Source organism: Phalacrocorax aristotelis, chromosome 3 (genome assembly GCF_949628215.1).
Source record: "Phalacrocorax aristotelis chromosome 3, bGulAri2.1, whole genome shotgun sequence".
Classification (NCBI taxonomy): domain Eukaryota; kingdom Metazoa; phylum Chordata; class Aves; order Suliformes; family Phalacrocoracidae; genus Phalacrocorax; species Phalacrocorax aristotelis.
This window is the reverse complement of record NC_134278.1, coordinates 33,600,758-33,623,467: the sequence shown is the minus strand read 5'-3', so window position 1 is coordinate 33,623,467 and position 22,710 is coordinate 33,600,758. Positions and strand designations below refer to the sequence as shown.

General features: G+C 40.0%; 1 protein-coding gene and 1 long non-coding RNA gene across 7 annotated transcripts in view; one reads left to right on the top strand and one right to left on the bottom strand.

Annotated features, from left to right (window-relative positions):
* The window catches only part of LOC142054472 (uncharacterized), a 27,262-nt gene extending 27,150 nt beyond the window's left edge, over positions 1-112 (bottom strand). For both annotated transcript variants that reach the window (XR_012659545.1, XR_012659547.1), the window contains exon 1: positions 3-112. This is a non-coding gene — a long non-coding RNA (uncharacterized LOC142054472). The remainder of the gene's footprint in view (positions 1-2) is intronic.
* The window catches only part of ASRGL1 (asparaginase and isoaspartyl peptidase 1), a 22,849-nt gene extending 139 nt beyond the window's left edge, over positions 1-22,710 (top strand). The window contains exons 1-7 of one of the 5 annotated variants that reach the window (XM_075087076.1): positions 66-201; positions 1,090-1,332; positions 5,861-6,003; positions 12,466-12,620; positions 16,839-16,957; positions 18,872-18,982; positions 21,597-22,710. In XM_075087076.1, the coding sequence (XP_074943177.1) occupies positions 1,146-1,332; positions 5,861-6,003; positions 12,466-12,620; positions 16,839-16,957; positions 18,872-18,982; positions 21,597-21,832 (951 nt within the window). In that variant the 5' untranslated portion in view covers positions 66-201; positions 1,090-1,145 and the 3' untranslated portion in view covers positions 21,833-22,710. Of the gene's footprint in view, positions 1-65; positions 202-319; positions 462-532; positions 985-1,089; positions 1,333-5,860; positions 6,004-12,465; positions 12,621-16,838; positions 16,958-18,871; positions 18,983-21,596 lie in introns of those variants that run through there. The other 4 variants (XM_075087073.1, XM_075087075.1, XM_075087074.1 and 1 more) reach the window with 4 other exon arrangements.

Here is a 22,710-nt window from a genome sequence, read left to right as displayed (position 1 = left end):
ACCTTACATAGTGCGGCGGTACGACTGCCCCGGCCCCTCCACGGGAGCGCGCTGCCGGGGAACTCTCTCCCCGCCTGCCTGGGGCTGAGGAGGGGAATGGAGCCTAGAAGGGTGCGGTGACACCTCTGCCCTGCAGCCCGAAGCCGGGCTGCTCCCGCCGGCCCTGAGGCAGCAGCGCCCGGGCCCCTGCCAAGACGAGGGGTATGAACGCCCGGGCGAGAGAGGCAGCAGGCCGCCATTTTAACTGTGGGCATTCCCTCAGCGCGGGTGCGGGGCGCCATGGCTGCTGAGGGCGGCTGCCGCTAGCGGCGCCGCCGGGAAAACGGCCGCCCGTGTCCCTTGCGGCTGAGCCCGCCCCGTCCCGTCCCGCCGGCGGCACCCGGCTGGGAGCGCGTCTGGGGCGGCGCTGGGCGCTGCGCTCGGCCGCTGCGGGTCGCTGCGAGGACGGGTCGCTGCCGCAGGTGGGCTGCGAGGCTGTGGAAGCGGGCGGGCAGCTTAGCGGGGCGCGGGGGCGCCGGAAGCGGGCGGGCAGGCAGGCAGGCAGCCCGGCGGGGTGCGGGGGCGGGCCGGGCGCGCCCCGGGCTGAGGCGCTGCTGCCGTGCCCGGCAGGACTCGATCCGCGGCTGAGGCGAGCCCGTCAGTCACTTCTGTTTTTGCTGGTTATATTATTGTATTTAAAAAATAAGGCTACCCATCTAATGTGAAGGGCAGTTAGCAGGATCGAAAGTCCCTCAGATGTTTTGGGTTTGTTTTGTTTTGTGGTTTTTTGGTTTGGTTTGGTTTGGTTTTCCCTGTGTAACTTGTAAAATCACCGGAAAGGCTTCATACGAAATCATGAGATCATAGAGTAACTTAGGCTGGAAGGGGCCTTCAAAGCAGGGCTGACCTCAGAGTTGCACCAAGTTTCAACTCTGCAATTCAAGCCTCCTCCAGCCGAGACTTGATTCAGGAGGTCCTTTGCGTGAGTACTCGGCATCCCGAGAGGTAAAATGGTTGCAGTCAAACTGATCATATCTGTTAACTAACCTGCAGGCCTCTCCTCATGTGGAAGGGAGCAACACATGCTAAAGGCTCTTCTTTCCAAAACAGGCGAATTAGAAGTAACCTGTGTGCACCGCCGAAAGTCTTGGGAGGAATTTGGCAGGATGAAGCCTGTCATTGTGGTGCATGGTGGAGCTGGCCGGATCTTTAAGGATCGAGAAGAGGGAAGTCGTGCTGGTGTTGTCCGAGCTGTGCTTCGAGGTTATGGTATTCTGAAACAGGGAGGCAGTGCCTTAGATGCAGTTGAGGAGGCAGTACGATCAATGGAAGATGATCCTCATTTTAATGCAGGTAATTCTTCAAGACTTAAGTGGGTTTAGCATCATCATGTATTTCAAGTATTTTGCCCTAATGCTGCTTAAAACGCTGGTTTGCATCTTTGAATTATGCACATTGCAGTGGAGGAAATACTGATGTCACAAGATAGTTTATTTCTCTGTATAATAAAATAGCATGGTATGTACCATAGTGTCTTGTATGTACGTACCATAGTTTCTTCTTCACTAAGGCAGATGAGTTACTCTCTTTTCATTTTTCAGTGTTATATACCTGTTGTTCTGTTCTTGTGTGGCAGTATTGCTGTTGTGTAAATCTCCTGTTGCTGTGCTGTGTCTTCAGTTTTAAGACATCGACTCCTTAATGAAGTTTATGTTTAGTCAATGTTCATATTTAATGTACTGGAACATAGCTTGCAGCAATATTTGAGCCTTAACACTTGATCTGTACCTTTTGCCGGAGGAAAACTGTTCTTGAGGATTTGGGGTGTTTTTTTCTCTTAGTTAATTATTGCAATTACTGCTTTTTATCAATAATATTACAGAAGTAATGCAGTAATGGTAGATGAGTCATGAGTTTGTACAGTAAGGGTTCATAACTGGATTTCCTAACAATTGATATCCTCATATGACCTCAAATTTATTATTTTGATGAATTTCAGTGAAAATATTTCCCCACCCCTACCAAGGTATGTCAGGAATGAACATGGAAAGAAAGACCTGTCAGCATTCAGTGTTCTAGATAACGTAGCTATTAGTTATGTGCACACCAAGCTCGCAGAGATTCACTTGTTCCTTCTCACCTGTAATTGAGAACAAGGGGGAGCTTTAACTTCAGCCGAAACTTTTGAAGTCAGTTTTGATACTGACTTGGGTTGAACATCTTGATTTTTAGATGATTCAAGCTGAAATCATGAAGTGGACTCAGAGGTGTGGTGTGTGCTATTGCATAATTAACATCAGGAGGGCATTCTTTCATGTAGCTTATACTTTTCTTCATCTGTTCTCTAAATCAGTCACTAGCCTTTAGGACTTCGTTTTGCTCAGGTCAGTAAATCAGTATCTATTTGGCCTTTGGCTGTCTTTATGCTTCTGGGTCTCAAAATATCTGTCTGGCAAGAGAATTTAGATTTGCTATTTTAAAAATGCCAGCTACTTCAGGCCAGGAAAAAATCCTAATTATTGAGAAGCATCTCTTCAGTGATGTTCTGCCTGACATTAGGTGTCCATGTTAATGTGGGAGTAGCTTCAGTATAAATTTAAGCTTAAAGATTGTTTACATCTATCTCTTAATCTTATGTAAGCAATTACATACTTTCTTGGTTTCTTACCAAGTTTCTTGGTTTCTTCTTAGTTTTGATGGTTCTGTAAATCAAAATTGTTTAGATGGGGAATATATTTTAGCTCAGTATGACTCTCAGTGATGAAAGCTTACTTTATAGTGATCTGTTTATGCTCATTTATTTAATTTGTACACAACAGTCTGAAGCATTTGGGCAATTATCCTAGGTAGGATTACAGTAACTGCCAGTATTCTGTGTTTTGCCTACAAGCATTTTTTTAACCTTTATGTGGGATCTGGTCACTAACACTGCTTTTTCTGAGCTGTGCTCTCTCATAGTGTGCTGTCATTGAAGTGAGACCTGTGAGCAGTGTATACTCCTCTAAAAAGGATCATATCATTTGAGGATAGGACCTTAGACTCTGCTATATCCAATAACTGATATATAGATATAACTTAACATTTTGCTTAATGTACAAAGTGCAGTATGTGTTTGTGACACACTTTTTCATGGTCTGAGGTCACATTTATCCTTAATTAAATATATGTTGAATTATTTTTTTGTCTAAAGGTGTTTGTTTACTTCAGTTCATTCTGACAGTATTTATACCTTGTTTGTAGTACATTAAATTAGCAATTATTAGCAAAACTTGCTTAAAATGGACTTGAGCCTTAAGCCCTTGTTCAGGTTCGACTATGCTGATCTAAATGGCAGGTAGTCTGGTAATCACTTACAGATACAGCTAATTGTATTAACGCTCATTAGATACAGCTGCTCTCAGTAGCTGGCAAAAATGAGCTGAAAGCTATGTGAAGAGGGCCTTGATTGGAGTGGCTGTTTAACACTCACTGTGTGGTATTTCTCTTTGTAAAATAAAAATCAGTTTTACTGTAATATTTTCTAGGAAAACACAGACATTGCTAAGAGACAACAATAAAGATTGGGAAGAATGGGCATTTTTGAATGATAGGGTTTAGTTGTGCTGTGGAGATGCATCTTGATGTAGGGGCTCAGGAGCTATACCGTTGCCTTAAAACTAACATTTTAGCAACTTGTGCAGCATAATGAAGTCATCAAACTCTGCTGGTGATGAGTACATGGCCTTGTTCATGTGATCTCTTTGACTAGCAATATTAACTAGCTTGGTGTGAATACTCCAGACATAAACACTGTCAGTATAGTGATCCCTGCACACTCTTTCCTTCTTAGCCTTTGCAGGACAGGGACAGATCTATCTATCTGTAGATAGAGGGAATTGGAATACTCCTCTCTCCTCTCAGTATACCTGCTATGATTTGGTTAATGTCAGACATGATTGTTATTTGTGTCCCTTTAGATTGTCTGTCTTTTGTTGTCTCTGTTTTTCCCTGCCTTGGCTTCACAAGTTAGTCAAACTTTTTTTCCAGTGCTGCTGCCAATGGATGCTCTGGCCTCAGAAGCAGGTAGTCGCTACCCATTGTGCCGCAAGATGGGAGAAAAGGGAGTCTGTAACTATAGGAGGAAGGATTCATCCTACCTTGTATAACATAAAGTTTAGTGTCTAGCCTCGCCATGGTGCACAGGCTTTCACAGTGGTCAGGGGAATGAGAAAGGATGACTATACAGCTCTCTAAAGCAAGTGGGGTGAATTGTTTTAGAGGGCATCTGTCTCTCTTTTCAACAACTGTAAAAGGAGGCTTTTGTAGGAAGCTGATTTTGACTGCAGGATCTGTGTTCAGCTGTGTTCTGCTCAAGAAATTTTAGGAAATCCGAAGATGTATCCTATGAGAGATGTCCAGTAGACATCTGTTAATGTCCAGGATACTATTAATGCAGTGATGAAGGAGGCTCATAGAGCTTCCCCTGGAACCATGGCTCTGGTCACTGGTACCTGAGAAGGGGGTACTCTAGTTCTAGTGGGAATTTGGTGATCATGAGCTAGAGGGCCTACCTTGTTAAAGGAAGCTGAAAGAGTATGGCAGGGCTTATCTAAGAAGACAAAGAACTTGGACTTACGCCTTACACTAGCATAAAGGAGAAGCTGGAGGAATTATGTTAACACAGGTGGCATGAGAAAGTTACCTATCAGTTCTCCACAGATCAGTGTAGTCTAGAAATTAGCATGTTGTGAATGATGCAGGACTGAACTCTGGAATAGCTTTTCCAGTCAGAGAGGGACAGAAAATAACTTTTTGGGGGAAGAGTTCAGGCGCACCTGTGTGTGGCAGGGGGAATTTTGGAGATTACAGGAGGAGGATTACAGGATTTTGTTGTCTCCTGTAACAGGGGATTTAACTTCATTTATTCAGGTCAGAAGTACACCGGTATAGAAGCCTTATGTCAACAATTATTAATAGTGGTTTCTGGCCTGCTTTAATGTTGGTTTAACATTGTACAGAGCTAAGCCAGCCTTTTTTATTTCTGTTCAAGTCTTTCTACCTGAGCTACTGTGTAAGTCTGCCATATTTTTGGTTCGGTGGGGGTTTTTTTACTTCTTTTTAAGTTTAGTCTTCTCTATCCTCATTAGCAAGGCTTGTGCACTTGATGAGTTACAACTGATTGTTCCCCTGTGATACAGTTATTGGCATTATTACAAAATGAGACAATGCAAATAGGTTTTTTTTAATTTCATTGATTTTCTATTAGGTTAGTGATAGCACCGATAACTATAGAAGAAAATAGCTACCCAACATTTTATTACTTGGTTTCTTTTTTTAATTCCTTCATCTACTGTTTTTATTTGGTAATGAAGAACTGTTTATTTCAAGCTTTTGTTACGTTAGTGGGTGGGCACTTATTCTGCTCCATCAATTTTGGCAGTTTCTTGAAATGCCATGTGACATTAATCTGTTGATAGGATTGAACACTACACTATTTTGTTGGGTTATATTGTATCCTCCTTTGGAAGAACTGTACAGGTAAAATAGTTTTATGTGCACTTGAAGTGATCTGAGGGATAAAGAATTCCATTCATGACTGTCATTTTAACTTTTATACCTAATATATCATTTTGGATGGGATTGGAAGTGTATTTATACTTGCAAAAATAAAACTCAGTTTAAAGTAGATGTTGTACCCTGTGAGACTTCTGTTAATGGTTGGATTTTGTAGTTATACTCAGCAGTGTTTCTGTTGTTTTGTTTGTATTCAGGCGATACTTTCAATAAGTCAGGCAACAAACTGGGAAAGTTTGCTTGATGAGATCTAAAAATTGAATCACCTGATGTTTAGCTCTTAATGACTTTTTCCCTTCCCCACGGATTTTTTTTTTCTTGTCTTCAGGCTGTGGATCTGTTCTAAATGAAAAAGGTGAAGTAGAAATGGATGCCATTATCATGGATGGAAAAAATCTAAACTCTGGAGCAGTATCTGCAGTTAAATGTATAGCAAACCCAATAAAACTCGCTCGACTTGTCATGGAAAAGGTATGCTGACTATGTACTTGAATAGGAAACCTTTTTTTCCCCTTTAGAACTATATTAGGTATATTGATACACCTCAATAATGATGTTTGTGTAGTGCTTTAAAGCAGGAAAGAAGGGAGAAATGGATGGTAGTGTTTGGAAACTGTGATCATGGCCATGAAGAACTTTATTTTAGGGATTTTTGAGAAGTACTTACTAAAAATAGCATTCTAGGGAAATATGAGTTCTGCCATGCAACTGGAAGCTGAAGGAGAGATTGACCTATACATGTTGATCTCTTGTTGCTCTAAGATTTTAAGGGGTCTTTTGTTCACTTGTTTTTTGAAGAGCTTTTATGCTGTCACTGAGTCTTCTGCTTGGTCGTGCAGGACTGAAGTTGTATAATGTACTGTTGACTTTGCAATGACATGGAACTGAATTAAATGACCCAATAATGTATTTGGCCATGTAATGCAGTCTTATGTTGTTCTAGGTGGCCTGCTTCATTGTGACCTAATCAGATGGTAGCCTTAGGGCAAAGTGACGGTATTCCAGGAGTAGGATAGGCTATTTCATTTGGAAGGGACCTACAATGATCGTCCAGTCCAACTGTCTGACCACCTCAGGCCTCATCAAAGTTGGACAATGCCCTTAATAGCATGCTTTGAATGCCTCTTAAACGCTAACAGGCCTGGGCATTGTCCAGTGTTTGACCACCCTCCCAGTAAAGAAATGCTTCCTAATATCCTGTCTAAATCTCCCGTGGTGCAGCTTTGAACCATTCTCATGCATCCTATCACTGGATCCCAGGGAGATGAGCTCAGTACCTCCCTCTCCACTTGCCCTTCTCAGGAAGCTGTAGAGAGCAACAATGTTGCCCCTCAGCCTCCTTTACTCCAAACTAGACAAGCCCAAAGTCCTCAGCCACTCCTCACAGGACATTCCTTTCAGCCCTTTCAGTAGCTTTGTTGCCCTCCTCTGGACACATCCAAGGACCTTCACATCCTTCTTAAACTGTGGGCCCAGAACTACCCACAGTACTCCAGGTGAGGCTGTACCAACGCTACACACAGCGGGATAATCACCTCTTTTGACCAGCTGGTTATGCTGTGTTTGGTGCACTCCAGGATGTGGTTTGCTCTCTTGGCTGCCAGGGCACACTGCTGACTCATATCGAGCCTGCTGTCGATCAGCACCCCCAGATCACTTTCTGCAGTGCTGCTCTCCAGCCACTCCTCTCCCAGTTTATACTTGTGCCTGGTGTTACTCTGTCCTAGGTGCAGAATTCAGCATTTGGACTTGTTAAATTTCATCCCATTAATCATAGTCCTGTGTTCCAGTCTATCAGGTTCTTCTGCAAGGCCTCTTGTCCCTCAAGAGAGTCAACAACACCTCTCAGTTTATCACTAGCATACTTGTTAATGGCACATTCGACTCCCGCACCAGATCATTGATAAATATATTGAACAGGACTGGCCCTAGAACGGAACCCTGAGAAACAGCACTGGTGACTGGTTGCCAACTAGATGTAGCCCCATGCATTACAATACTTTGAGATCTGCCCTTCAGCCAGTTCTACACCCAGTGAACTGTGAATCCTCTCATCCCACAGTTGGACAACTTGTCCAGAAGGATGCTGTGAGGGACAGTATCAAAAGCCTTACTGAAATCCAGAAAAACTACATCCACCACCTTCCCTTCATCTGCTAGGCAGGTGACCTTATCATAGAAGGATATCAAATTGGTTAAACAGGACTTTCCCTTTGTGAATCCATGTTGACTGTGCCTGATGATTGCATTATTCTTTAAATGCCTTTCACCAGTACCCAATGTGATCTCCATAAATTTTCCAGGCACTGAGGTTAGACTAACAGTCTGTAGCTCCCTGGGTCTTCCCTCACACCCTTTATGTAGATGGGAATAACGTTGGCTAGCTTGAATAACGTGGGCTGGAAGATAACATTAGCACTATGTGATGGTGACAGATTTTCCAAGAGAATCAAACTTATCGGGGCAGCAAAATGATTATTACTTTACCTTCTATGTAAAATCGATCTCGCCTTAATTCCACTAAGAAGTCCTTCTAATATCTGCCATAGCAGATATCTCTGATTTTGCAGAAATGGTACAACTGGTATGGTTCAGGATGGAGCAAGTCATTTGTGTGATATGTGCATGTTTTACCATTTCTAGACTGTGGCAGTGATCAAAAAGTTTGTACTGTCTTTGGAATTTACATTTTTTGAATCCATTGTTGAAAAGGGTTCATATTTGCAAAAACACTTGTTAACAAAGAGTATTTATGGGTTGTTTGTTTTTTAACCTTTTGAAGTGACTTTTGAGGAAACAAAACCTCTTTTTGTGATCTATAAAGATGATTGAAATGTAATTTGTCCTCAACAGCCTCCAAAGAAAATAGGAAATTTTTTTGCCCTTAACTGGATGATAATTTTGCTTTTAAAATCAGAATTTTTCACTAAAGTATTGAATATAAATACTTTGTAAAATGTATGTCTACTAGGAAATGGTGTTAAAATTTGTGATGAATAAGGTTTGTGTTCCTTCACATGGGACTTACTCTGTCATTTAGCTAGGAGTGTAAGTATAGCTGGTAGACAGCTTCACAAGACCAAATTTTTCAGAATTTGAGAATACAGGTGGAGAGTTGGGGGAGAGATGTCTTCTAACGTGTTGGGGGGTATGTTGTAATTTTTTTTCACTGTAGTTTAATTCTTTTAATGGCTGTTGTTGAGTTCAGATGAACTGAATGCCCATTCCAGAATCACTGTGTTTTTTGTGTTGGTTTGGTTTTTTTTGGTTCTCCATGACAAAATCACATTTAAGTCAACAAGAGTAAAGTCAAAACAACACTGTTGGTTTTGGAGAACATAACTCTCCAAAGTGTTGTTTGTTGCTTGTTGTTGGTTTTTTTTGTTTTTTTTTTTTTAAAAAATCCCCCAAGCAAAAAAATTCTCCTTTGTCTTTCTCGTCACTTATAAGGTCTTTCGTGTGGTTCTTCTGGTGCTTAAAAATGTTGAGGCTCAATTTGAAAAGAAATTGTAAAAATTCAACCATACAGGACCAAATACGATGGTATAGCCCTAAAACCATGAAATTTTATGATTAAGTGTTTTAATCTTTGCCCAGATGCAAGAACTTCTGTGTAGATGACGAAGTTGAAATGTAATGTTGGCCTAAATTGCTTAATGTGTCTTGAGGAAAGTTTCTGCTGCTTCTCCCTCAGGTACTGTAAATGGGAATATGAACTGATAGAACTCTTCAGTTCATCTTGGACAGGAATTTTGGGACACCAACCCAGGCTATTTCACAGTACTTTTCGGAGTGTATTTTGTTCTGTTTTGCTGTGCATAATGAAAAATATTCTGAACTTTGTGACCCATGGGTAATAAGACTGTAGTTTTCCTGGGGTCCTAAGCACGTTAGGATGCTTCTTTCCCAGTGGTTTTGAGATTCCTCACTGCCTTAAGGAATTTTGAAACGTGCAGCTCCCAGAAACAAACCAACCAAAAAAACCATCCCCACCTGCTTGTAATTTTCTGTATTTCCATTCCTGTTATGGAACAATATGGGCTCCATCTGGTGGCCAGAGTAGCTCCTCTAGATTGTTGTTGCACACATTTATCCTGGGTGCTGTCGCATTCTCGCTGGGCTCAAACTTGTCCAAATTCATGGGGTAGAAGAAAGGAGGGCACCAGAATAATTTCCATTCATGATTTACTGTTGAACACAGCAACCTCTAGAGATGGAAGGCTGTTAGTATGTTAACTAATTAATTCATTAATTATTCCTGTTTGTAGTGAACAAAAATAGAATTATACAATGAAATACCATTTTTTTCCTTTTTTAAAATGGAGCATGTAATCTCCCTCAGCTCCAGCACTTCATGAGATGGGCATCTTGTGAATGTCAGAGTGCTGATTCATTGGTGTACATGAACTGTATATATGTTTTCCCTACTATATCACCCAACATTAGGCAAAGGATAATTTAGCTTAGAACATAGACTTCCCAAGGCAAAGGTGGAAATGTTTGCTGTGCTCTGTGCACTGCTAGAATTGTTAAATAAAGAACACTGATGGTCTGAATTTTGGGCTGGCTGCAGCAATTTGAGGGATTTTTTTCTTCCGCATTTCCATGAAATGAACTAAACATGCCAACAGTTGTTTTTTGTTAGCAAGATCTCTGGAACCTTTTTTTTTTTCCCCCCCTTTTGGATTACTTTGTATTAATGTGTCCCAGAAAAATTAGGCACTTAAGAAGTTAGCAAACATATTCATCAAACTGAAAAAGAAAGATGAGACAGAAAAATGTGCTTTTGGGTTGTTTGCAATGTTCTACCAACTCTTTTGATCAACAAGCTATATTGAGGAGAAAAACAAATAAAATTCTCCTTAAGATACCCTCTTTCCAGTGAGGACTGCAAAAAAAACCCAAACCAAAACCTATCGTACAAGTTTGTTCCTGTTCATGCAAATATTTCTAGTTTGTACAGCTCAGGAAGGTGGTTATGTTATCAGAATCTGCATATGGGAGGGAACCCTTTGAAAAAGTTTTAAGGAGTAACTTCCATTTATTGTAGTAAAACTTTAAATTTTTTAAGCTTATTTAAAAGATGATACAGAGTCATAATTTCTAAAGAAGCAAGTGATGGAGGACACAGCCTTCTGATACAGATGAAGTAAAAAGGAAAGTTCAATGTACTTCCTAAAAATAAAACAAAAAAAAAAACCAAAAAATTCCATCAAAAACCAAAACCAGTTTGAATTATTGGATCGTGTGCCTCTGGTGGTTTAGTGGCAGTGGCAGAGGGGGGCAGTATTGCACAAAGAAGTTGGCTTTCATGTTAGAAGAACACTTCAGCTTTATTAGAAATAGGTAGCTCTTTCACCTATATAGAGGACTTCTTCCTTGTAACCCTTAGTCTTGTTCCCTAAAGCAATACTCTCATTAATTGAGGACTTAAATGTCCTTTTATCGACAAATTAAATTCTCAAAAATGTTTGATGTCAGGGCCACCACATGTGTGAATGACTGTTCAGGAATGTGTCTGAAGTGTAGGCATGTTTCCTGCTTGTGTAAGCAGCTGAAGGGTTAGTGCAGAGGCTGAAGCAGAGCTCAGCATCTGTGGTTTGGGAAGAGGTTCAGCTCGAATCCTTCAAAACAATGCAGTGCTATGGGTTGGTCATGGTAGTGATTGCTTGTCATTGCTTTAGACATCAGCAGAAACTGATGGCTTGCAACATCTTCACGTCTGAAGCTTTGAGGCTGTAAATGTCCTGCAGAATGCAGCATGACACAGAAATACCTTCTGGAATCCTCACTTCAGGCTGAGTGTAGAGTATGTGCCACTGTGGTCTCCTACACCTCCTCCAGCACCACGTGGTTCTACTTTTTTGGACCTCTACCTTTTGGTACTTGTGTGCTGTGGTGCTGCTGCATGGACATAAAAGCTTGCTTGAAGTTAGCTGCTGTGCTCTGAAATGACTCCACACTGTAATAGTCAAGACCACTGCTCCTCCAAAGCCTTCCTGGGCTCTGATGAGCAATTAACAGCTGTGTAGTGGTCCAAAGTTGGTACTTATTTTTGGACACAGATTAATTAAAAAAAAAAAAAAAAAAAAAAAACACAAAAAAACCCAAACCCAAAACATCAGATTTTAGAGCTCCTACTAAAGTATAAGGATTAATGAAACATTTATCTGGCAAGCTTCTCTAAAATAGGAATTAACCAAGCTGTACAGACTACAAAGCATGGAATTAACTAAGGGTGTTGACTTAAAATGTGGCCTAAGTGCTTTGCTAAATAAAAGAATCAAAACAGACCTTCTGCAGATGTTGTTAGAAGAGAGCAAACATTTCTTTGTCAAACCTGTGAGAACAATATTCTGTTCATAAATTTGAAATTCTGTGTCCATAAGAGTAGCAGCTAGTTGAAGGAAGTATTTAAAATAAAATGGTTCAGCTGATGTTAAGAAACACTTTAGTGTATGATATTTACATTTTTTGGGGTTATTTTATTCTTACAAGGTGTAATACCTTCAAACAGAACAGGATTTTATTTACCATTCTTCCCTTCTGAGTAAAATCCTCCTATATCTCTTAGTTAACTGGACAAAACAGTTGAGTAGTGCTTTGGTGATTGACTGGGAACAGTACAAAGAAGTTGCATGCAAATTAGCAAAAGACCAAATTTACCAATTTTTCTTTTCCTGTTATAAGTTTGAAATAGATAAATGAAGTTCTTTTCTACTAATGATGGAAGTTTGTATCTCTGTTTTGGAGAGCTGAAAATTTTTTCAGCTAGTGGAAGAGGATATAGGCATAGAAATCTAGAAAGTGTAAAAAAAACCCACAAAACAAAATTTGGAATTTTCTTTGTGTGGATACCTCTAACAATAAAGAGTGATTATACAAAACTGCAAAACATGAATCATCAGTGAATCTCTTGTCTGTCTTCTGCAGACGAAGCACATGCTGCTGACTGACCATGGAGCACACCTGTTTGCGCAGAGTATGGGTATTCCTGAGACTCCAGGAGAGAAGCTCATAACTGAGAGATCCCTGCAGAGATGGAAGAAGAACCTCGAACCAGATTCCAACCCAGAAGAGTTTCAGAAGTAGGGGTTTTGTAAAAATATTTTTTCTTTTTAAATTCAGGTAATTTAGTTTGATATCATTTAAAAAAAAAAGCCCAAAACACCACCAAAGCTTGAAGGCCTGTATTCAGACTTGAGAATACTTCGGTTCTGAGTGTTACATGGTTTGATACAGTCTTCACAGTATGTCCAGTATGTCCTCAGTGAAAATAGTGAAAAATAAAGCTTTCAATGAATTTGCTCAAGTGTAAGTGACTGGAACATACTTGAACAAACCTGTTGATGCTTAAGAGGATTGTTTGACATAGCATAGGTTTTGTGGGATTAATGGAGGACAAAGTTAGAACTTCTAATTGCTCTTAAAATCACCAGTTATAGAAATGCATAGAGCAGCTTTAACAAACAGCAGGCATCACTTTGTATAATTCTTTTCCACAGAATTACTGTGATTTTAAAGAAATCTCCAGTCCACAGGTCCATGAGAAAAAAAATTAATAAAGCTGACCTGGGTTAAGTAGATGATCAGATTTGTCTTTAAACTGGATTAGGTAGTTAAACAACATTAAATTTTAACCAGTTACTCTGTCTGAGTGCTGACTGTGGCTGTTGGTTATTGTAAATAGGAATGAAAAAATTGACCAAGAAGGTCAGTGTAGTGGTGGATGTGAAAAGAGATCCCCCTGGATGATATTGTGCAACAGCAGAACAAAAGTCACTTGAAAAATAAGCAAGTCTTATTAAAGTAGAGAGGAAGGTGAGGTGGAATGGAATGGAAGGAAAACCATCAGGTGTCAAAAATGAGTTTTATACCTGTGAGGTAGGCATAAATACTAAATTGTTTTGAGTTTCCATTTGTATGTCAATGGTTGCAGCATAGGAAAACGCTGTAATATAGCATTTATGTAATGTAATACATTTTGTTCATCTGTTTTGTGAAATAGTAGTAATAAGAGCAGCAGAGCTGAAGAATTTGCAGATCAAAAGGAGGAAATTTCTTCTGTGGGGATGTTAATTAAAGTCCATTAAATGCGGCTATAAACTACAAGCTATATGGTATTTTCAGTAAATTGCTAGAAGGAAAAACAAATTCATGAGGCAAGTGTAAATATAGTCTTGTAAACAAAGTGAACTTGTTCCTTGACCATAAGGTCTCAGTCGTGGTTCATCTTGTATCCAAGAGCAGTTTTCTTTTGATCCATGATCTATCCAAGGACCATGTGGTATTAAAATTCATTACGAAAAAATTTGAGGACGGTGTAGCCCCTACTGCCACTTCATCTCCTGAATATATAAGTTGGAATGGCACGGCATCTGAGTCTCCATTCGTTCTTTGTGACTGCTTAATTTTTCTCTTGTAACAGTGCTAGGCATCGTCAGTTTCAGCATTGTCTTGTTCTGGAATATCTGACAATAGGAGGCTTGTATATTTCTGAAGGGCTCAAGACTTTTTCTTGTCTTAGCCACACTCTTCTTTTTGACAACCAGTGCCCAAAACGTCAGCACAAAATCACAAAGTTGAAAATAGGTCTTTTTTTATGCAAGCCTGTTTGTTCCTGTAGCACATGTGGAATGTTCTTTTCCCCTGTTATGTCCACAGTGATTATGCAGAAACTTGCCTGAGGCAAACAGGCAAAAGGTGAAGTAGTGTTATGCAGCAGCAACATAATACCAGATCATACTGGGAATTTGAAGGTTGGTGTGTACTTCACTTCCAGTCCTCTGGTCCTAACAGTATTGACAACCTTGGGAGTTCACAGCTTTCCAAGCAAAGTTTGGTGTCTCCAGAAGAGACACCTTTCTCTTCTGTTGGCTAGAAACCTGCATTCATTTATGCTAAAAACCTATGATTCTATTGCATGTACAACGTGGCATCGTGTATACCTTTTGCTGAGAATAAGGTGTGGGTTGTTTGTTGTTTTTTTAATTTTATTTTCAGCCTCTTACTCCAAAGATTCTGACCAAACTCTTGTCGAGAATTGCTAGAGATTGCCCGAGAACCCCCAGAAAGGGAGTTGAGTCTAGCCATGAGGTAGTAGATGGGCTACTAGTCACTCTGTCAATCACAGTGCAAGAGTAACTCGAAGAGGTATTAACTAAAAGGACCCTGACAGTGATTGACACAAAACCCTACTTCTGATGCAGGGCTAAGAGACAAGATAGCAGATGCTTTATTAGCTGAATGGGGACAGAAAAGTAAATGTAACATCATGGGTACTGGATAATGAAAGATGTAGACAAAAGGGAATAAACATATCCAGGTGATCTATTCTGTATCACAGGATATGCAGTACATAAGAATAATTCTTGATCAAACAAAATCATTACTACTAATAGCATCTTCTGGTATACAACAGGTACTTGTTGAGATTCTTACTATAACTAATGATAAATTATTCTAACATGATATTTCTACTTAGACAGTTTTGCCTGCCTTGGTAATGGTTCTGAGTCAACTAGCTATGCAACAGATTGTTTATATCTTCTTTGCCCTTGTTCTGAAGATGAACAAAGAAAACATGTGACACTGAAGTAATATAAAAGTTTAAAGGGACAGTAAGAAATAGAGTGTAGTTGTCTGTTTGCTCTGCTGCAGATAAGGTATGTCAGACACATTCACTTCATTACTTACCGCTGGTTGAGCTCTTAAACAGATAGCTGTTGCATATGTGATCTGTGTACTTCCAGCATTCTTAATGCTTAAGGTACCTTCAGTTTATTCAGTTGCTTAAGGTAAATAAATACCTCGGAAAATGTACATCTGGATGCACCTTTCTTAATTTCTCATTTGGTTGAAGGGTGCCACATGAGTGTGCAAGGGAGTACTGAATTTACTAATACTCTTTTGAGCAAATAATTTGTAACAGATGGATGGGTGGGAAGCCCGTCTGCACCATCATATCAGTTTGAGATGAGGTCCGTCTCCACATAAATGTCAGAGCAGTTTGTAAGGCCTGTGATTCATCAGTCAACTTTGAATTGCTGTGAATGAAGTGTAGGGACTGACAGTATGATATTTTACATAAGCAGAAGGGAACAGGAAGTTCGTTCTCTGAGAAATTGGCTTTAGGTTTCATGGTACACAAAGACTTTGACTTAATTAGCTTAGATTTTGGGGGATTACAGAGAGACCCTTACCAGTGCCCAAGCAACTTCCAAAAGTGTTTCTGTTCCAGTCACCTGTTGGGCAGTTCCTTGAAGGATTGTTACAAATTTTTGCCGTGTGGAGGGATTTAGATCGGTATATCTCTCCTAGCCAGATACTGTTTTATGTTCCTACACGAATTGCCAGGACTGGAATATGTGGATGCTCACTGTTGCTTCTCAGTAATGTCTTGCCTCTCGGTGCAGCAACTGCCACAGTAAGTTACAATAGCCTTTTTTCTCTGAGTATGAATACACATGTATAATTTAAGCAGCCTACTATATATGACTTTTTTGTGCTGAAGAAATAAAGCAGTAGTTGAGACTTCTGTTTTCTTCAGTGCATGAAGATTTTTAAGCTGATGTGTGGTTTCAACAGATTCTACTGGCCGAGTGATTTAAACCTCAAGATTGCTTAGTTACAGAGTACAAAGACAAAAATATGTATTAATGATGCATTGTGAACAAAACTAGTTGAAAGGCACATAAATAACCTTTTTTTTTTTTGTGGCATTCAAACATTTAGGGGAGTAAGGAAGAGGAAAGAGGAGGAACAGGAAGGAAATGAATCAGTGCATTCATAACATTACTCTCCTTTTCTGTATTCAATCGTTTACGTGCATTGTCACTAATAATTCCGGTCAACCTCCTGTTGAGACAGTGGAGACAATTCTTGCGTCTTTGAGTTGCTGTTTAGGGGAAAGTCATGTGTCAGGTGTGTCACAGCCAAAAAGCCAGAAAACTCCAGAACTATGATGGCTAGAAATATTTCGCCCTGTGTACTTCTGTTTTGTGGGGTTTTTTTCTTCCCCAAGTCAAAGTTTCCAAGCCATGAAGGTAAACAAGTCATGGGGGGAGATAAAAAAAAAAAACAAAATTGAGTGTTTTCTACTCTATTAAATATAAAGCTATGAGAATTGTTGCATATTGCTTGTTATTTTTGTAATGAGAAGCATGGTTAAAAAAAAAAAAGCTTTATGATGAGCTGTAATTTTTTCTTGCAGTAATCTTTTTAAAGCTACCTGGAAAATAAATTCAGCATGCTTTGGCAGGTATGCTTTAATTCAACCTAATTTTGCAAACTGTTTTTCTTGGCAGAGACCTTGGAACAGTCGGCGCTGTTGCTATAGACAGTGAAGGAAATGTAGCTTGTGCAACATCCACTGGAGGACTCTCTAATAAACTGATTGGCCGTGTTGGTGACACAGCATGCATAGGTATGGGGTGTGGGGTGTTGCCTCTCATTTTTTGTAGGTATCTCATCTAAAGAAATAAAAAAAAAGTATTACACATTCTCTTTTTCATTAGTGAAATGAAACATAAATAGTAGTACACCTGAAATGGAGGTCTAACATTCAAATGTATCAAAGCTCAAGCTCCTTAACACAACATGGAGATTGCAAGTCAGGATTGGGAAAAGAGGTGTAGTGCCGTTATTACTGTCATCCACCACTTTTCTATCTGGAAAATGGGGGTGGGATTTTTTTTTCTTGTCTCTTCCTGAATGCTGGTGGTTTTTCCCCCTGTGTTTCTCTTCTGTTCATTCTGATAAAGCTCTCCTTTTGTATGTCCATGCTTACAACTAAGTAAAAAAAATGTAGCCTGTTCCATACTAAGATGCTGTTTTCTTGATACTTAGGGAAGTAGGTGTAACTGTAATTACTGTTCGTTATGTCAGCAAGCCAGAATTGTAAAATGACTGGCAACTTTGAGTAAATTCCTTTTCTTAGAGAGCCCTGATAAGACTGCCTCAGAGCCTAATAGATGCAGTGTAGAATAAAGGAAATATTTTATGAGATCTCTTATCTGAGTCTAAAGAGACACTTGAAATCCTTTCCCCAGACTTGTTCCTCTCGTGGGACAGACTTGCCGTTTGATTTCTTCAGAGTTCTACCATACAGTTGGGATTTGGAAAATCATTATTTTTAGTAAAACATGTTCTGAACTCAACTAGCAGTGCTGTTGGCAGTACATGGTTATTATAAAACTAATACTAACTTTCTGTCGCACCCTAAGTTGCCAATGTTTTGGTACCCTCTGCATTTTGACTATGATTTTCAGCTTCATTTCTGACTGCAAATACTTTTCTCTTATGTAGATAGTGTTCAGGGCTGCTGTAGTCTGCGAAGGACAAGTGAAACTGGGCACTGTTGAGCATATTGCTTGTAACTTTTGCTCTCGCTAGACATCTCCAGGATTGGATACAGAAATGCTTGCTATCCTTTTAAATATTAGAGCCTTCTGAACGGGGGTTTTGACAGACTGATTGCCGCAGTGGTTTTCCACCTAGAAACCGGGTTCCATTGAAGGGATCTAATCTGATCAAGAACGTACAGAAGGGAAGAAACTTTCATTGCTCCTCTATGCCTCTTTTCCCTCCCCCAGTACCTTGTTTATAATGCTGTGGTATGCTCCTCCCTTGCTCCTGGGAAATATTTTTCGTAGGAGATGTGCTAGAAACATGGGTGTTGAGCAAGCGGAAGCTTGGGGGAGAACAGGGTGTGGAATGTGCAGGCAAAACAAGGATGGGAGGGGAAAAAAGGGGGTGGGGGGAGTGGGAGTTGAACTGAAGAAACGCTCTGCTTGTGGTGAGGACTTGCAAGATTCTTCAGGGGTCCTTTGTGATGCTTCACTGTAGAGCCCAGGCTCTTCCAGTCTCTTATCTGCTTTTGCTCTTGTGGATAAGTCTCCCTCAAACTTTGGTCAGTTCACCAATGTCCTCATGAGATCTTCGTTCATGTCTTCTCAATTGGTAATGTGTGACCTGGCATTCTGCATCCCCTTGCTATCTTGCTGATCCTCAATATACCATCCCTTGCTGTTCTGGAAAATATTTTTGCCCATCCCTGTGAAGTGTTGGCTTGCTTCTGCTTCTTGTACCGCAAGCAGATCACTAGTCTTCTAGCTCATAACTTGGCAACTGACTTCATCCAGCTGTTGTTGATCTCTCATGTATTTTACTTTTCAAACCAAGGCAGAAATGAGACGTTAGTTTCTAACGCTTTTCTCCCAGGAGCGCACAGAAGAGCCGGACCTTTCAGAAGAAATGTTCAGTACCTATTTTAAACAATGCAGAGCTTGTAAACTGTATTACAGAATCTTGCCTTTTTTTTTTTTCCCCCTCTGAAAAGGAAGTGGAGGTTATGCTGATAACTATTCTGGTGCCACTTCAACCACCGGACATGGGGAGAGCATTATGAAAGTGGTCTTAGCCCGACTGATCCTCTATCACATGGAGCAAGGTATATTCCAAACTTCCTGTAAGCTGAAAGAGTGAGGATAGGAAACGTTGCCTAATGACAGGTTTCAGTTTGTGTACTATCATCATAGAACAGCTGCCAGAAGAGTTGCTCCCAGGGGTATGCAGCTGGGTCACCTCTCTTTAAAACCAAACCAAAGTACTAAAGTATTCATAAAGCTAAAATATTCTTAAGTGGACAGAAATATCTATGCTGCTTGATGTTTAATCATGCTTTAGATCAATGTACATTGAAAGGCATTATTGTTTACTTTAATCGAAGTTCTAATTAATAATTTTTTCCCAATTTTAAACTAAAATTTTGTGAACAAAGAAATAGAAAACAAGTAAAAGCAAGATATTTTTAAGGAAGCAGTAGGGGAGGGCTACAGGCAGATAATCAGAGCTGAAATAAGAAAGCATAGAATATCACCTTCCTAATAAACTGTAATGGTTTTTATTTTACCAACCCTGATTAGAGCAACAGAAATGCTTTTAAGACATTTTCACTACGATTTAAATTTTCATTTGTTTTGGAAAATGTACTAAACTGTCTGGGTGGGTATGTGGTGAACAGCTGACACAGTATGTCTTATGTGACTGTAATATAATCTGACTGCGGGATGACCCTTTAGAGCTTTACCTTCATGAGTTAGTCTGTCATCTAAACCCTTGATTATATTACAGCCTGTAAACATAGCTAGACAACATACTTGCATTGCATGCAGTTGAAGAACCATTAATATAGATATCACCATTATTTTTAGAAAGCCATAGCTTTTGGGAAGTACAGTGTAACTTGCTTTGAGATCAACCAAACTGGGAATTGTTGGAAAACTTTCAATTTACATTTTCATTGGAGAAGGAGTAAGTAGAGGGACAAGTAACAGCTGAGAATATGTTTGTTACGCTTTATGGAGCTGTTTGCTTATAATGGGTGCATTTCTCTGTAAATCTCTCAGCTAATGTGATAGTTTCAGCATAAAATACAGCCTACAGAGTATTTCCCAAAGCTCTAACTCGTTACGGTCTCCCCTTACTCTCTTTATTATGTTTCTGGCCATTCAATTTGTGAATGACTTTCTAAGCTCTGTTTAGTCTCAACTATGTAAGCCAGTTTCTTCTCTGGCTTGAAGTTAACTGCGCTGCAAACCCTATGCATCGATAGCAGTTCCCTGACTTGCAAGAAATCAGTTTGAGAGGCAAATGAAGCTCAAATTAATTTTTTTTTAAGAAAAAAGAAAACCCCCATGTGTGTGCGTTTTATTGGTTTGCACTTGTTCACCCTGCCTGTGCTTGCTCTACCTTCATTCATCCTGCCCAGAAGTATAAATCAGCTGCCAGGAAAATACGTCAGCAATATACTTCCTCCCCCCCACCCCCCACATTTCCATGAAGGGACTGAAAACAAACCCTCAAGTTATTATAGCTTTTTGAGTCCTTGAATGGTCAACTGAAGTTGCATGTTTAAGAACAACTATAGAGCTCTTTGGTAATTCTGTTCAGCTATTTAGTAATTCACATAGTAAATATCTTCTTTTGGACCAATGCTGCAAAATTTCCTTTAATATTTCAGGAGTGAATTGCTTTGCCAGTCTTAACAGCTGTTGGAGTCTCTGTCTTATGGTGGCAGCTGTTGTCTTGATGAAAAATCAAACAGTGAAATACTGACCCTTTGAAGTCAGTGCCGCTGACTTGAATAGTCACAGTGTCACCCGTAATGTCAGAGAAAGGAGCTTTATCCTGTCAGTCACCAGTGCTGTGAATACTTCTAACTCTGCTGATTTTGTTTGGTTTTAACTCAAAGTTTGCAGGGAAGGCATGAAGGTCAGTTTTTGTTCTGCAACTTCAGCTGCATAACATTACCGATAGTATATATCCTAGAACAATTAGGCTGAGCCAGCTGCATTCCTGAATATGTATTCGAACTTGCAGTGAACACATTCTGCAACTGTTACAGGCCTGTGTGTATGATGTATGCATTAACTTTGATTTATTTTGAAAATACTCCTGTTAATGTGAATTAAGAGTAATGAAAAGATAAAGTTGCTTTTCTGGTCATTTCTCTGAGGTCTAGTACATTCAGTCTTCATCTTGTCTGATACTTTCAGAAGTTTCAGGGAGAGTAACGCTGATGTCTGCTTTTAATAAATGATGACAATGTGAAGTACGTGCTTTGAACTCTGATGCGGCCAGTGGACTCGAAACGTAGATGATGGTTGAAATTTTGGATTATTTTAATGTGGGTGGGTTTTTTGTTTGGTTGTTTTTGGTTGGGTTTGCTGTTGGTTGTCCCTGTCCCCCCCCACCAATTGTAAATGCTTTAGACCTAGGTTGTGACAAAGCTTTGATGCAAAGCTTCCAAGTTGGCATTTTTCCCTTCAAATGATAGCATAAGAAATGTTGTGTCTGGAACACAGAGCTCATGAGTTAGTCTATATCAAACGCTGAAATGGATTACAATCTGAAGCTATTTAAATCCTGTCTTTGTAGCAGCACCATACCAGAGCAGTTACTAATAACTGTACAGAGCCTTCCTATAAATAGTTCCTTGAAGGGAATTTTAAAACTAATATTTCAAGACAGACACCATGAAGTCGTCTTGTCCTTCTTTTCAGGAATGTCACCAGAGATGGCTGCTGACACTGCGTTAGACTACATGAAGGCACGAGTTGGGGGCTTGGGGGGTGTCATTGTTGTTAACAGCTCGGGAGAGTGGGCGGCAAGGTTCTCCACCAAGCAGATGTCCTGGGCTGCTGTAAAGGATGACCAGCTGCATTGTGGAATTTATGCTGGGGAGAGGCACACAAAATCTGTGGACGAAGCACTTGCATCTGAAAGCGAGGGATTCTGAGAATGAAGAAATATTGACTGAGGAAGAATGAAGATCTCCAGCTTTTGCTAGAGGATAACGATGGTTGATTTCATCTTTCTGAAATATCTGTACTCTTTTGATTGGTTCACAGGCATTGCCGCATTTACAGTTAAAGTGAAACCTGGATGTAGTTTGTCAGCAGTCGTGGATATATGCAGTGTTTAATAATACCTCTGGGAAGTCAGGAGACCCTCCTTTTCTAGAAAAGAAAGAGAATGGTCAGTAGGTTTCTTGGGCTCCCTTCAACGCAGGATTAACCAAGTTTCAGTATTACAGGAACTCCTTTCCATGCCCATTCTCAGAGACTGCTGCCAGGATGATTGGAGAGATGAATGCTTATTAATTAAAAACTGAATTTGGAAAATTGCATTGCATTTTGAGCAGTCACCCCGAGATAACACAGTGCTAACCGTCAGTGAAATACCCCCAAACAGCAGTGAAGAGTTAGGGCTACGTCATCGTCACAGGCTTGATGTAACTGTCAGGGGAAATAATAATGAAGTAAAGAAAATTCCTTTTCTCCAGAGTTGGGAAATGCGATGCTTTCTAAGGAGTTGTATTCTAGTCCATTCATTGGCATCAGACCTACAATTAAAAAACAATATTTCAAAGTATATGTGGATAGTTACCCGGAAGGATATTATTGACTTAATATCTGGGGTAGTCATAAAGGAGGTCATGATTTCAATAAATATAAATAAACCAGCAATCTTTACTACTCAAATCGAGAGGTGATAGGCACCTTTTAAGTCTAAATGTGAGACAGAGAGATGATGAGTAACTGGAAAAATAGTTATCTAAAATCAAGTGATAAAAGCAAGCTGTAATAAAACAAATAAAACCACCTCTTAACAAGC